General features: G+C 41.8%; 1 protein-coding gene across 3 annotated transcripts in view; it reads right to left on the bottom strand.

The window, feature by feature from the left end:
• The window catches only part of ACAP2 (ArfGAP with coiled-coil, ankyrin repeat and PH domains 2), a 162291-nt gene that overhangs the window by 92032 nt on the left and 53718 nt on the right, over positions 1–16541 (bottom strand). For all 3 annotated transcript variants that reach the window (XM_082249893.1, XM_082249895.1, XM_082249894.1), the window contains exons 2-4: positions 7454–7511; positions 6894–7013; positions 4290–4343 (exon numbers count right to left, since the gene is read on the bottom strand). In XM_082249893.1, the coding sequence (XP_082106019.1) occupies positions 4290–4343; positions 6894–7013; positions 7454–7511 (232 nt within the window). The remainder of the gene's footprint in view (positions 1–4289; positions 4344–6893; positions 7014–7453; positions 7512–16541) is intronic.

Here is a 16541-nt window from a genome sequence, read left to right as displayed (position 1 = left end):
TATGACTGAAACGTAATGAGGCTATCGGCAGGGTAATATAGCATAATATAAAATATGTGTGAATCCTTTCACAACATAGTAATAATGTAATACACAGAGCCAATGCCTAAGTAACCCTAAATATAGGGACAAGGATAAAAAAAAGGGGGCAGTTGGGACTTTAAATGAAGTGCATACCAATGGTTGGGATAGGTAATATGGCTAGAATGATTGTAAAAGTGGGTCCAACAACATAGTAAAAGAAAAACTTGATTTTAATGATGCAGGTCATCAACAATACAATATAAATATCCAATAGAGCATGGGTACATATCTATAGAAATGGATGGACATTGCAGTGTAAACAACATACAGTAAGTATATGTAAAACAGGTAATGACAATTGGTATAACACCTCCAAATTCATAATATAGACAGACATCAGAGTAGATTCCAAAATTGTATATATTGAATTTGTACATAACATAGAATGTAGTAATTCCAGGTAATAAAGTATCTGATTATATAGAAAACATCATGGACTCGACGCGTTTCGTGGACGCACATTGCCACTTCATCAGGAGTCGATATTTTGTAAAATTCTAAGAAATAATAATAATATACATGCATAAGTAATAAGGATCATGTTAATGAATGCCAATTAGAATGAGGAGAAAAGGTAGGAGAGGAAAACGGGGGAAAGAGAATGACCCCCATTTTTGCCCCAATCACTTACGTAATAATACTAAATTGGTACTGAGACTATGTGGACACTGCATGTCCCCCATGGGAGCTGAGGGCTACTCTGATGTCTGTCTATATTATGAATTTGGAGGTGTTATACCAATTGTCATTACCTGTTTTACATATACTTACTGTATGTTGTTTACACTGCAATGTCCATCCATTTCTATAGATATGTACCCATGCTCTATTGGATATTTATATTGTATTGTTGATGACCTGCATCATTAAAATCAAGTTTTTCTTTTACTATGTTGTTGGACCCACTTTTACAATCATTCTAGCCATATTACCTATCCCAACCATTGGTATGCACTTCATTTAAAGTCCCAACTGCCCCCTTTTTTTTATCCTTGTCCCTATATTTAGGGTTACTTAGGCATTGGCTCTGTGTATTACATTATTACTATGTTGTGAAAGGATTCACACATATTTTATATTATGCTATATTACCCTGCCGATAGCCTCATTACGTTTCAGTCATACTCCCCTTTCCCCCAATTTGTTCAAGAAACAGGGATGGAGGTACATAGCCCTAGCCAGGCGTAACCTCATTTAAAGTCCCAACTTTTTTCGTTGTCTGTGTCTCTAGTGATTTAGGGATGGAAGTGCCTGCTTGGTTGGTTTCATGGCTTACACATTACCATATTTCATATTTTTATTCAGTGGCTCCACATCATGCGATTTAATTGATTATAAGTGTCATCATCTCCTGTATCATGGCCAACATTTTATTAATAATTTTTGGATCATTGCTTAATACCAATTTTAAGTACTCCATACATTAGGGATTCTTTGGATTGTTCTCTGTGTGACAATTGGTCTGTTCCCCGGGAGCTGCGATGCGTGCTGCGTGTCCTCCCTCTCCTCCTCTGCTTCTTAGCGTAGGGGACAGGGTGGGCGGTCTCACCACGCATCGGCGCCACGCCTCCCGCCGACGCATGACGTCTTTTTGGCGCCATCTCGCCGACGAGGTTCTGTTCCACCTGTGTACATAAGCCAGCCCGCGGGACGGTAACGCCTTACGGCTGTTGCCCTTCCCGTGGTGCACTAGGCTTTTACACGATCGTGACGCTGGGCTCACCTTGCTAGGCGGCTCTTGGGTTCTCACGCAATATTTCACATGGTAATCTAGTTCTTATCGGTGCACCTCACTTCTGGTGTCTTTCACTTTTTCTTTTTCCAACTTTCTCCTTATCTGCTCTTCACTGGCTTACAATATCACCATCAGTTTGGCTTTCTTCACAATTATTCTTAAGGACCTTTTATCTTCTGTTTACACGTGACTTGTGGACAATGGTATTCACCAATTCCTCCCTCACCTATCCATGGCATACTTGTCTGGTGCTTTCACGGTTCACTCGCTTACACCCTTGTCACACACACTTATAGTTTCCTTCCTTGTTCATCATACTCCAGTTATGAGTAATATGACGCCCTTTAACATATACAACTATCTTTATTGATGTTTACCATTATACCCAGATGTATAGACTACATATATATTTCTCTTTACAGATACTGTATATGTTCATCACTATGGGCTAGCCTTATCTCATATCCTGACACGCCTTCACCATGATCCACATATGTTCTTCCTGCCCGCCTGCCGGTGCGCCCTCAGCTCCCATGGGGGACATGCAGTGTCCACATAGTCTCAGTACCAATTTAGTATTATTACGTAAGTGATTGGGGCAAAAATGGGGGTCATTCTCTTTCCCCCGTTTTCCTCTCCTACCTTTTCTCCTCATTCTAATTGGCATTCATTAACATGATCCTTATTACTTATGCATGTATATTATTATTATTTCTTAGAATTTTACAAAATATCGACTCCTGATGAAGTGGCAATGTGCGTCCACGAAACGCGTCGAGTCCATGATGTTTTCTATATAATCAGATACTTTATTACCTGGAATTACTACATTCTATGTTATGTACAAATTCAATATATACAATTTTGGAATCTACTCTGATGTCTGTCTATATTATGAATTTGGAGGTGTTATACCAATTGTCATTACCTGTTTTACATATACTTACTGTATGTTGTTTACACTGCAATGTCCATCCATTTCTATAGATATGTACCCATGCTCTATTGGATATTTATATTGTATTGTTGATGACCTGCATCATTAAAATCAAGTTTTTCTTTTACTATGTTGTTGGACCCACTTTTACAATCATTCTAGCCATATTACCTATCCCAACCATTGGTATGCACTTCATTTAAAGTCCCAACTGCCCCCTTTTTTTTATCCTTGTCCCTATATTTAGGGTTACTTAGGCATTGGCTCTGTGTATTACATTATTACTATGTTGTGAAAGGATTCACACATATTTTATATTATGCTATATTACCCTGCCGATAGCCTCATTACGTTTCAGTCATACTCCCCTTTCCCCCAATTTGTTCAAGAAACAGGGATGGAGGTACATAGCCCTAGCCAGGCGTAACCTCATTTAAAGTCCCAACTTTTTTCGTTGTCTGTGCCCATTGTGTACAATTGTGTTGCTAGCTGTGATTGGTCACAGCTAGCAGGCCAATGGTGCAGACTGGGCCAATCACAGCCCATATGTGCCATGTGATCAGCTGTGGGCAATCACAGCTAATCACAGCAAAATAAAACTGAATTAATTCTTTTTTTTTTTTCAGTAAAATGCTTGCTTAGAGCAATGAAATTCATTGCATATGCAAAAATATGTGTAAAAAAGAAAAATTATATATATTTTCACTAAAGAAATGAAGCAAAATACATTTTGCCTGAAATCTATGAGGAACTATTTTTTAACTGCAAAATTGTATAACACAAAGAAAAACAATTTTTTTTATCACAAAAAAATAAATAAAACAGTGTTGATTAAATGCTACTAAAAGAAAGCTCTATTTGTGTGAACAAAGTTATAAAAATGTAGTTTCAGTACAGTGTTGCATGAAAATTGGCCTGGGCAGATAGGGGGTAAAAGTGTCAACTATTGAAGTGGTTAAAGGTGTAGTAAAGGTCAATGCCACGATTGTATTATAGCAAAAATATGTTTCCTCCTTCTTAAGCAGGGTAGTAAAACCTTTTACCCCCCTTTCACACTTGTGCGACTTGTCCTGCGACTTGGGACTGCAAAGTCGCATTACAAGTCGGACTCCATGATTTCCAATGACTACCGTTTATATCTGCGCGACTTCCAAGTCGCAGTGACTTCAAAGTAGTCCCTGCACTACTTTGGTCTGACTTTGATGCATTTGGAGGTCAAAAGACGTCAAGATTACACAGTTATTGCTTCAAGTCCAGTCAAAATCACTGCATTTTTAGGTCGCACAAGTGTGAAAGGGGCCTTAAGCAAAGTCACCAAAAGTGGTCTCACTAAATTATTAAACATAACAATCAACCTCCTGGATTTGTTTTAGAAACACATCTATTTGGGGTCCAGGCACAAATACTAGCTTATAATGTCTCAATATAGTTCTGAAAATCATAATACAGTGGAAATGAGTTGCAGTATAAAAAACCCCTCAATTTATAGTTGCAGAAGACCCTACTTTTGGACACTTTTGTGTACGTACTTACATTATGAAACTTGATCATTTCTTCCAGACTGTCAGAAAATTTTGTCAGGCTACACTGCAAAAAAAAAAAAAAAAATGAAATAAACATACTCAGTTATAATCAAGAAGTGTAGTAGCCTATAGCAAAAAAGAATCCCCTTTTTGAGTGGTGTGTGTCTACTAAACTGAGATCTTATAAGTTACATTCTGCACAGCCTACCTGCATAACTTTACTATGTTCCCTCGAAACCCCAATCTACCAAAGCAACATCCAAAAAGTCCTGCACAGGTTTAACACACCCAGCTTTTAGTCCCCACAGGAAAGGGCCTGGACCTGGCAATTCATTCGCTCAGGCACCAAGCACTATAAGTGATAGGCAGGGGGAAGTGTCATGTTCCCCCTTGTAGTAGTGGAACATAGATGAGCTCCAGAAGATGATTTGGCAGCAGGGAGGAAATGGCAAATACTGCCTGAGACTAAACGAACCTGTAACTTTACCTGGGCAAGTTCTAATTCTAAACTCCAGATGTACATAAAAGACCACTATTTTCCTGGTATATTTATTGAAGATCAATAAATGTGTTTTAAATATACTGTTGCCTTAAGGACCTGAATCTATTTATTTATGTGTGTCCTTTAACACTCGATCTCTTAGCCTGGGCAAAGGAAGGTAGCATTGTGAGCCACTCAGTCTCTACTATGCTATACAGTGCTTTCAGGTTGAAGGATAAGTTCACCTTTTGGAGCATGATACATGGTACACCCATAATTAGGGGATAACGTCTAACACGGCCAAGGATAAGAGCCCTCATAGTTTATTGACCCCTCTTTCAGCTTTGTAACCGTCTGCTCGTACGGAGGTACAGGCAGGCAAGCTGGAGGAAGTGTCTGAAGGAGCCTTCCATTGCAGATCAGTAGGTCGTAGGCGTATGCTCTGCTGGCTCATTAGAAAAAAACATTTTCCTGCAAAAATATGGGCATTTATAATTTTTTTCCTAAAGGTGAACTTAGCCTTTAACACTATGAGTAAGCTGGGGGGAGGTCAGAAACCACACTGCACTACTGCATGAAGAAAAGCAAGGTTATCAACCTGGCTTGCCTTGTTAATATAACAATTTGGCATATAGGAGATTTTACATATACTGTATGTACAAGTTGTGACAATTTAATTCCCAGAATGCCTTCAGCATAGCACCATGGTGGCGAGTCACATAGCCATATACACTCAAGCGTGTTCAGACATGTTCTAACGTGCATTCACCTGGATCGTTGACCAGTTGACTCAGTCCAAACAGAGTAAAAGAAATAACACAAGTGTGCGTCGCAATGTTAGGAAAAAAGAGTGACAGGAATCTGGAGCAGCAAATTAACATCAAATTGTGCATGAAAAATAGCAAAAAAGCGAGTGTGAAACTTTAGCTCCGCTGCAACAGGCTTCTGGTGAACATTCAATCACAAAACCAATTGTTTTTGAATGGCATAGGCTGTTTAAGAAGGGGCGGGAAGATGTCCACGATGACGCAAGAAGTGGGCAGCAAAAAAACGCAAAGGACAGATACAAATGTAGGCCGTGTGCAAACCCTCGTACGCTCATGCTGGTGTGTTTTTTGTTTTTGTATATAAAAAGGGGATAGTTCACTAAGAGTTCAGAGAACATGGTACAACGGTCAACCAAGATGGTTACTTGTAAATTCTGAAAAGGTTATGGGAATCTGCTCAGAGGAAAAGGCCAGAACTATGGCATGACAAGTGGATTCTCAACCACAAAAATGCTCCTGTACAAACTTAATTTTTCTACAGTCCATTCCAGGAATTAAATTCTCACACCTTGTACTTTAACAGTCCATTTAGCTGTTTACCTGAAGTTTAGGCTGGGTTCACATGGATGCAGTGTACAAATGACATGCAAATTCAGTGCGGTGGAAATTGAGCCATACATTATGTACGACTCAATTCGCACTGGACATACACCCAACAATGTGCAGGACCCTTTTTTTGTCCACACTGGAATCGGATCACATGGGTGTTCAGACCCATGTGATCTGATTTCATCCATTGTTCGCACTGCGTTCTACAAACATTTAGGGAAGTGATTAACTTTATATTGACACCTGCGTCGGTTCGCTGAGTTCATTGTGAACTGCTGCGATTCTGGTGTGGTGCGGGTTCCCACACCGCATTGGTGTGAACCCAGCCTAAAAGTGTATCTAAAGCCAAAACCTTTTCTTATATTAGTTTTGGAATGGAGAAGGGTAAGAACCTCTGTCCTTTATTTTGTTCTCTGAATCCCATTGGCAAGATTTGACCTCTCTATTTGTCCTGGCGACCACTGTCCCCAGGACAGAAACTTTATTAGGAAAAACAGAAAACTAGACAGGGTTTAAGTCAGTCCCTATTTTACTCAAATCAGATAACCAGATGCCTTTATGCCAAGCAGACATACCTGCTTGCAAATGGCAGGTCTTTTTTGTGCTACTCAGTTTATTATTTATAATCCTAAAAGGAGTCTGCTTGAGAGCAATGCCAGCAATTGAAAGAAGAGCTAGAAAAACTATGCACCAGCACACTGAGTGGTCTGTTATCTATAGAGATGGTGTAACAATGGCATGAGCAGAAGCTGCTTACTTCAATCACTTCATCCTTGCTAGAATATTGGGCCAGGTCCCGGATTCCATTCATAAATTGCTTGTTGGCAGTACAATAAGCTTTTCCAGCATCGATCATTCCAATGCATAGTTTTACCAACTGAAAGAAAAAGTACAGTGTTTACCAGTTCACACAGCACTCACTGTGCACAGTCACAGATCATATCCTACTTCTTTACCTTGACAACTAACAAGGGTTGGTTATTTTTTCTACAATGGGCAAATACCATTTTCAGTCAGTAAAATGCATAATACTGACAGTTTTTATTAATCAAGTGCCATGTAATTTATTCAGGAGTATTAATCACACAGCAATATCTTCAGTAAAATAATTTTTCATCATCAAATAGCTTCATATACACCAATAATTGACCAACATGATGAATCACTTGGAGTGAAATAGTAAATGAAGGCGCTTATTAGAAATGTACTTATTAAAGAAAGAGGCAAGGATCACATATCACTGTAGAATTAGGGCAGCATTAGGGAATTAATGGTAGATCTTCAACATTTAAGACAAGTATGACTGAGTAGGTTTACCTTGTCAAGCTTCTGCTCAAGTTCTGATACATCCCCTTCAACTTCTTCTAAGGCGGCTCTGTAGGATTGAGATCAAATTTAGTTAAATTTAGAACCAAGGACAACCTGAAAGGTACAGAAATAATGAACCATAAAATGCACCAGGATTGTTATGACAGCATCATTTTCATCAGTGCCTCGAACCCAATAAAAATGTTGAATATTGTTGTGTGTGCAGCATACAAAACTATTCTAATAAAAAGATCTAAATGTAAAAAAAATTGATTGCTGGGAAAATTGGATTTTTGTCAAATCGTAACGTTTTTTCTCTGATGTTCATTGATCGACACAGCTCCAGAATCTTCTTGACCATTGGGTTATGCTGCCCCTACAGCAGTAGGACACTAGGCAGGAAAACGTTTTTCCACGATTATGGGGCAGTCCCAGGGGGTATACGCCCACTTCCTGCTATAGGCATTCAGTTTAGTTGCAAGCAGTGTCAAAAGAAAAATAACCCATCCCAATAGAGGGGTGGGTGCTGTGTCCATCAATGACCATCAGAGAAAAGGATTTTACAGTAAGACAAAAATCCAATTTTTTTCTTTCGTTCAATGACAGACACAGCTCCAGAATCTTCTTGACAATTGGGACATCCCAAAGCAGTGTCTAACATGAGGGGTGGAAAAAAACACAGCAGAGAAAAAATTCCCAAAAAGCTAAACCTAGCCAACCAGGAACAACTGGAGCTCACCTGAAAAAAATATACACCCTCAAAGAGGACTAATCCTCTCAAACAGCGGCCTGCAAAATGTTGCGGCCAAAAGCAGCATCCGCAGATGCCAGCACATCTATTGTATAAAATTTTGTGACAGTGTGCTGAGACGACCAGGTGGCCGCCTTGCCAAACTGCACCACTGACGCCTGATGGCGCACATGTAGAATGCATCTTAACAGGAAACTGATGAACCTGACCCTTGATGGAATAGCCTGCACCACTGCCCATCTTGTCCACCTGCAAATGGTTGCGACAGACGTGACCAACACTTTGCGAGGTCCATTCGTAAGGCTGATTTCCTAAATGACTCGGTTGTCGCAAGGTACACTCCGATCGCCCAACCCACATCCAGAGAGTGCAAGGCAATCTCCTTAGGATGTTCAGTCTTGGAACACCCAGGGAAGGCAACACAATGTCTTCACTTAGATGGAAACCAGAAACAACCTTAGGAAAGAACGACTGACAAGGTTGAAGCACCACTTTATCTCTGTGAACCACTTTATCTCTGAACCACCAGGTAAGGTGAACAACAAGACAGCGCCGCCAGCTCCGACACCCTGGGTGCAGAAGTAATAGCCACCAAGGAGGCTACCTTCTGGGATAATGTAAGCAGAGGAAGCTTGAACATTTCCAAAAGCCGGGTACTGGAAAACCGACAGCACCAAATGGAGATCCCACTGAGGCAACAGAGACCGTACTGGAGGAGCCAAATGGTGAACCCCCTGAATAAAGGTGCGAACCAAAGAATGTGTAGCCAAAGGAGGGTAAAAAGACCGCCAAAGCTGTAAACCTGGCCCTGGACGGTACCCAAGGCCAAGCACTGCTCAACACCTAATTGGAGGAATGCCAAAATCCAAGCCACAGAAATGGAACGGGGATGAACCCCAAGAGACTCACATCACGCAATGTACGCCTTCCAGCGCGATGGTAAAATCTACCTAGGAGGCAGATTTTCTAGCCTTTTACAACGTGGGAATCACAAATTCAGACAATCCCCTATCCTTCAACACCTGGCTTTCAACAGCCAAGCAGGTAAAGTCAGCAACTGTAATGCAGGATGGAAGATTGGCCCCTGGGCCAATAAATCTTCTCTGAGAGGAAGTCTCCAAGGGGCATCAATGACCAGCCATACCAGATTGGCGTACCAAGACCGGCGAGGCCAGTCTGGAGCCACTAGGATGACTAGATCCCTTCTGCCTCGATCCGCCTAGCGAAAACGCTTAGGCACGACAAAATGCATTCAGGTCACTGACTCGTGACAATTTTGTCAAGTAGGCGGAAAAAGGGGACACCTTTTGCCACTTTTGGGGAGCTGCGGGTACCAAAGGGGACCGGCACCTCCGACGCAGCAGCAGCTGCATCCTCCAATTTTTAAAGTTGCCTGCACTGATACAATCAGTGCATCCACCAGTGCCGTTTCATGCGCGGCTGCAGAAGAAGAGGAGAGGAATCATCCTCCCTATTAGAGCACTCGAAGTGCGTGGACGCAGACCCAGTAGGATCACTACATACTAAGCACATCCTAAAACATAATCAGGATTGTTGCATAGACACAAAACAGGCAGGTGAGGGTCACCAACTGCGATCCCACGAAAAAAAAAAAAAAAGGGGGCGGGGTCGTCCTCTGAGCCCCTCCATAGAGGCCGAAATGGAAATAAATGGCCCCCGCCATGACGCAAACGAGCAGGCAAGGTACCCAGAGGGTCCTACCCAATAATAGCGGCTTGCTGTCATGTCATTAAACAAAAGGTGTCCACCCACACAGTGCCCCCCCCCACAGGGAAGGCGCTAAGAAAACCGGTTAGCAGCAGCACCAAAAGGTAGCCCCTCTTCAGAGCACATGGCAAAAGCCAGCTTACAACCCCCAGGGAGGTGGGGGGTGAGGAGTGAGGAAGACCGACGGTGACCCTAGAGGGGCTGGGGAGGAGGGGAACCTTAAGGGGCCCAAGTCCACCCCATAACCCTCAAGAGGGGAGGGGGGGCACCTATTTACCATACCGTGGAACCTGGTGGGCACTGCTCCAGACCGATCACCTCTCCACCGGAATGTGGGTGCTGTCAGCCAGGAGGAACGCTGCAACTCAGGCCGCAACCAGGTCGTATGCGTCCTCGCAAGTTGTTTAACTTGCAGGCCAGCCCCCGTCCAGTGGAACTATGTCGCAGCCGACCTAGTGCGGAGCTGAGGCCTATACGCACTCGCTGGCTGGACTAGGAAAACCTTAAGAATCTAGAATATCCAGACCATTGCCCAGTCCAGCAGTTGATTGAAGTTCTCACATAAACAGAAAATAATAAAGGAGGAAAAAAAATCCATTTTAAAAAAGGAATATGCTAGAATCAGAGATCCCAGCAAGGAACTAGGTCCCGACTAGGCAGAAGAAAACCGAATGCCTATGGCAGGAAGTTGTATACCCCCTGGAAATTTACCCATAGGCGAGGTAAAGCTTTTTCCTGCCTAGCATCCTATGCCTGTAGGGGGGAGCATTACTCAATGGTCAAGAAGATTCTGGAGCAGTGTCCGTCAATGAGCAAAAGAGAAATATAGTTTTGCTTGCGAACATTTTTTTTCCAGTATTTAAAATAGTTTAATTGTGGTTTAAAGAGTTATTTTTTCCCCTGCATGTGCTTACTCTAGCAAGGCCATTTCTTGTTTCTTAATTTAACAAAAGGCAAGGGTTGACTATTATAATCTCAGAATCAGAACATCACAGGCAAAGCCAAGTGAGGCAGTCGGAGAGCAACACCTACAGCTGTAACATTAGTGTTACAAGGTCAGTGCTCTCTGATATTAAATACATAACATAATGCAGGAAAGACAAGTAAGCGTATGACCAAGAATGTATGATAGACCTCCCAAGGCTACTACCTACCAGAAAAAAGAAAGAAAAGAGAAAAAAAAAGGGGGGTGGCTGACTGGGAGGGGAAGGGGTGCATCGGGAAGAGGGTCACGTACAGCAAACACCTTAGCAGCGCATATGGTAGAGACCTAGCAGTTGTGTTCTAGCATACAGCCAGTTGGCCAGAGCAATGTAGTCAACCAGGATTACCCAGAGGTCTTCCCACAGCAGAGGGCTGTAATAACTCCTGATATGCAGAAAAACAGGAGAAGATACCATGTGTTACAAAATTTCTCCACTCTGTTCTAAAAGGAGGCTGTAAGCCTTTTCACATGTTCAATGTCAGTGATTTTGGCCACCCCCAGGGATATTGGAGGGGAAGTAGGTTGCTCCCAAAGGTTTGGAATACAGGCCGGGCTGCATTCAGAAGGTGTCCCGTAAGTGAAGATTTATAACAGGTAAGTGATATTAAGATGAAGTTACTAACTCATTATTGGATGACTGCCCAGCTTCACTGACGTAAGCTTAAATACAAGTTGTCTTACTTGTTCCTGAACAGATGGATTTTTTGGCAGTTCCAGAAAATGCAGCCGTCTCCCTAGCCACAGCACCAGCATAAATTGGATGCGTGCGGGAAGTTTTTATGTAATGTGGATGGGACCGTATACCACAAGACAAGATCTTATAGCCCTGCTCTTGAAATCTGTAGGCAATGGAGGACTTATGTGCAAACAATATCCGTTTAATTTGGACCATAAAGTCCTCTGTAGATTCTCTTCCCACCTTTCCATCCTCTTACAGATGTAAGTTGAGGTGAATTCCAAAGTGGGGGGAAACACCAGTAATTTCAACAACTGAAGTAAGAGGGGGGGGGGGTACATAAGATGCATCCCTACAAGGTTTCAAATGGAGTGAAGTTGCACAAGCTTCCAACATAGTTCCAACTTTTTCTTCAAGAATGAGGACTCTGATAAGCTGACCAGGTGGCTCCAATAGATGTTGAATGGCTGTCAGCGAGGGGCATCTAGAAGATGACACAAAGTCGAGGAGTCAAACTATGTCTATGTCCAGAAGTCGATTAGGTTGTTTATTGGTATTGCAGGACACAAATTTAAAGTCTCTCAGTAAAAGGACCAAAGGGGACTGATGTGGTGATATCTCCAGGAAGGAAAAAACTGGATGATATAAACCGAAGCATAGCTCCAATAGTCGGGTGAGCCAAAAAGGGATGATAAATGTAATGATGGGAGCCAAGGAATACAGGACAATGAGACTGGGGAGTGCTTTTGTTCGATCGTAACCCAGGGTTTAATTGCGGCTTTAGTGCACAACTCACCACGAGAGCCAATTATCCCTGTGCTGCAATGTCCCTGTGCTGCTTGGGGAAAGATAAAAGTGAGACATATGAGATAGTTTGTCCCCTCAAAAAAAAAAAAAAAAAAAAAAAAAAAAAAAAAAAATCGGAGAAGCAGCAAACGTAAATTTTTGTATGGCAAGGTGTATTTTAGACAGTAGGGGGTGAAAATTGGCCTTGAAAAGCTGGAGTGGATTAGGGATGATCTGAACCCCCAAGTATTTAAGATTAAAAGAGATCTAGGAAAAAAAGAAGAGATGGTTTCAACTGAGTGAATTGACACAGGAACAATTACTATGTTCCATAGGGGAAAATCAAACATTACAGACCCTTCAAACAAGTTGGGTCACCATGAAGTTATGACATTTGCAGATGACCTCCTTTTTCTAGTCTCATGGCTGGAGGTGACCTTCCCTAACTTAAAAGTCCCTATTCCATCAATATGGAATTTTATCCAATATGAGATAAATTACTTTAAATCAGATCCCCTAATGGTTCTCTAGCAGTAGATCGAGTCACTCGGTTAAAACAATCTCTTCCTTTTTCCTGGAACTCTTGAAGTCTTAAATACTTGAGGGTTCAGATAATCCCTAATCCAGACCAGCTCTTCGAGGCCAACTTTCACCTTAAGGGCATGAAACAAAATAGTCAGAACGTGTCTCACTGCCTGGTACTGCAGCCCTTGGGGAGGAATAAAGAGCCAAAGCCCAGGATAGCATATGGACCCCTAAGGCTACATACTAGAGTATAGATCACATAAACGGCTAGTCGACACAGTTGAAGACCTTCTCATCAGTGTAACCAAGGCCATTTCTAAAGCTGGCCAAACAAAGATAAAAATTTGGAATAGTACAAAATTAACTTTGTGGGTGGCCCTGTTGGCCTGACTAAAGTCAACTGTCGAGTCAACTTTTGTGGAAAGGACTGGACAGAACATTTTCAGATTTAGGCACTATTAAGAGTGTTCTGACAGCCATGGGTGCTGATGGTCAGAATACAATAGCCATCAGAGGAGATTCATCAAGCTGCATTGTTTGGCGTGGATGGGGGGAATATAATTATTTCCCCTTTTCCTCCATGGAGGGAAATTTTTTGGTCTATGGCAAGGCTAAAACAGAATCAAAATAGGTTTATGTGCTTGGGAGAGTTTGACATTGCTGCTCCTAGCTCAGGGCTTGACAAATTTTCCTGAAATCTAGGAGCCAGCTAAAAAAGTTAGGAGCCAGTTTTTTTTTTTTAAACTAACAACCAAGCTTTATTTAATAAAACGGATACTAAATTTACACATAAATACGACTAGAACCCCACTCTCCTCTATAGCACAATTGGATGGAAACAGACTGTGTCTCTTTCCATCCGATGCCATCTGATCCGATCCACGGGATGGATAGAAAATAGAACCACCATCCGTCTGCTTTTGGCGGACAGGATGAGATGGCGGCAGATTACTGCTCCATAGAGGAGAATGAAGGGTCCGATCAGGTCTGCCTGAAAAACTGACAGGCGGACCTGATCAGACAGCCCCTGTGAAAGTGGCCTTCGGCTGTGGCATGGCGATGAGGAAAAAAAAAAAAAAAAGATTTTTTTTTTTAATAATAATAATAATAATTGGAAAAAAAAAAGAAATATTTATTTTTTTATTTTTTTAATAATTAAAAAAAAAAGAAAATATTTATTTTTTTTTATATTTAAAAAATAAATTAAATTAATAATAATAACCACACTCCCACAGGTAACTAACTGGACAGGGAGATGGTAATGCATTGAGAACAAACAGGCAGTAGAAACAGTCATTACAACAGTCATTACTCCCGGCCACCACAAGAGGGCGCCAGTTCCCCATTGGAAGCCTCTCATCTCAAGTAGGCCGAAAAGCCGGGGCCTCAATTTTCGGATGGCGCGGAAGTCCGTGGAAAAATGACAGGACACCTTCTGCAGGGCACCCCAGGCGCCAGGTCGCTAATTCTAGTCGCAAATGCGACCTGGCGCCCGGGGATTGTCGAGCCCTGTCCTAGCTTACCTACAGCATTACAAAAGTATAGCATTTTTCTTTTTAAGATAGGTAGGGAAATACTGTCAGCATGTTATTGTTGTCTGTTGCCCTGGTGCAGATTTTTCTTCACTCCTGTCTGGTTTATGGTTGTCCCCAGAACAGAAAGTGAGGGGAAATCTCTCTAATTTGGCCTCGGATAGCAGGAAAACCTAACAATGGTTCTAACCTTCCCAGTTCTATAAAGAACCTAAAGATTAAAGTGGTTGTAAAGCCACTATGTTATGATCATACCATGCCCTCTGTTAGATAACGATATGTGCCCCACAGTACGTGTTTTATACAAAATATGCTGATTTCTACCTTATTTTAGAGCGCCTCCTGGCGCTCTTGTGACTGCTTGCTGCTCTCCTCTCCAAGACTGACAGCTACAGCGGAAAGGGCCGAGAATTCCCACTGACATCAGCCAGGAGGAGAGAAGGAAAGGAGCGGGCAGTCAAGTGAGCGCCGCTGGGCACTCTGAAATAAGGTAGAAAATCAGCACATTTTTTTTAAAGCACATACAGGGAGGCATATGTCATTATTTAACAGAGGAGATGGTATGATCAGAACATAGTTAATATAGCAGCAGGGAGGGAAGGGGCAGGAAACAGAGCGGCCCTGACACAGCTGACAGGCAGGGAGGAAGGGGGGAGAGATGACAGAGGTGAGCTGTGGATGACTGAGGCACGTAAACTGACCACAGTGTCAGGGCTCAGCAGCCATCATAAACCATGGTCAGTTTAGAGGGGGGAGGCCAGAACCAGGCAGGATCAGCCAGGTATTTTAGATTATACAAAGGGGTCAAATTACACAGCACAAGCACTATGCTGTCATGCATGCTTTAGGAGAAAAGGATCAATTTTTTTTATTTATTTTTTTTAGGGGTACAAACACTTTAAAACGTTTTGGTAAGATAAACTTTAACTGCAATGAAATTATTACTATTCCAAATAAATCATGGTACTTTTTCCAGTATTCTGTTGCAACTAAAGCAGCACGCTAAGGACAGCAGGGGATATACACCCTGGGAGACACAAAACACAAAAAGACGCTTTGGAGGCATTTGTGGATTCCCTAACCCCAAGGTTTAAATACTGTAAATGTGAAGTCAAATTACTGACATGTTGCTGTAATATTACATTAAGATTTGCCTCTAATCACATTCTTTGAAAAGGGACTACAGAAAAGGTTATAGAGTTATAGAGATGTCCATTCCAGTGGACCTTTGATAGCATACATATCTGCCTCAGAATGAGATGTTATATGGAGGCAGAGATCCATTCCATTGACGGTGACCTAGCTCTTCTCGTCACTCCCCCACCAGGGAAAGTTTACATTTCAGTTTGCAGCACATACTATATATGTGGCTTTAATTTACAGTGCATCACATTACATGTCTACAATATTGGAAACAGAATATTATACCGAGGATGGTTATAGTACATATATTAAAATACACATATACAAGTTTTGTACAAGGAGGTTGGGCTCGGAAGGATTAGAACAATCAAAAGACATTAAAGCACGCAGGCTTACTGCAACTGATGTACATTTAGGTCTACACAAATTGCCTCATTTTTTCTCAATGTTTAACTATAAAAAAAAAAAGTATTGCTTTTAAATTTGTCAGCAAAGTCCCAGATCATAATTATTTTCTGGTTTTCATCTGGGTGGAGTGGAGTGGTTAAAGTGGAAAATCATCTGACCAAAAATCTTCATGAAAAATCACAAGGTCATCTGAAAACCTGGAAGTACAGGAAAGAACAGAAGTAGAACGTAGCTAGCCAAGTCGTATACCAGTTGGGCAGAATGACAACAAATGTGGGCAGAACTTATGCACGGTCTGCCTTATCACAGGCTGCCTTTGCCATTCTTACAGCACTCAGCTGTGCTATTTTTGTTCCCTTAACTTAAGCCTGTAATTAGTCAATTCTATGCTTCAGAGCAATGAAACAATGCAAAATCAGTGTGTGCTACTCTGATTTTGAACACGTAAGGAATAATCCAACCATTTCCATCATCAAGATTTACCAAAGAAAGACGTAAAGCTTTCAAACAAATACCAGTAACCCAACAGAGGCTTTCAGATGTTTGACATACATACGTCACCA

This window comes from Pelophylax lessonae (assembly GCF_965119305.1).
Source record: "Pelophylax lessonae genome assembly, chromosome: 3".
Classification (NCBI taxonomy): Eukaryota; Metazoa; Chordata; class Amphibia; order Anura; family Ranidae; genus Pelophylax; species Pelophylax lessonae.
Note: the sequence above shows the minus strand (reverse complement) of the source record. Positions and strands in the feature narration are given on the sequence as shown.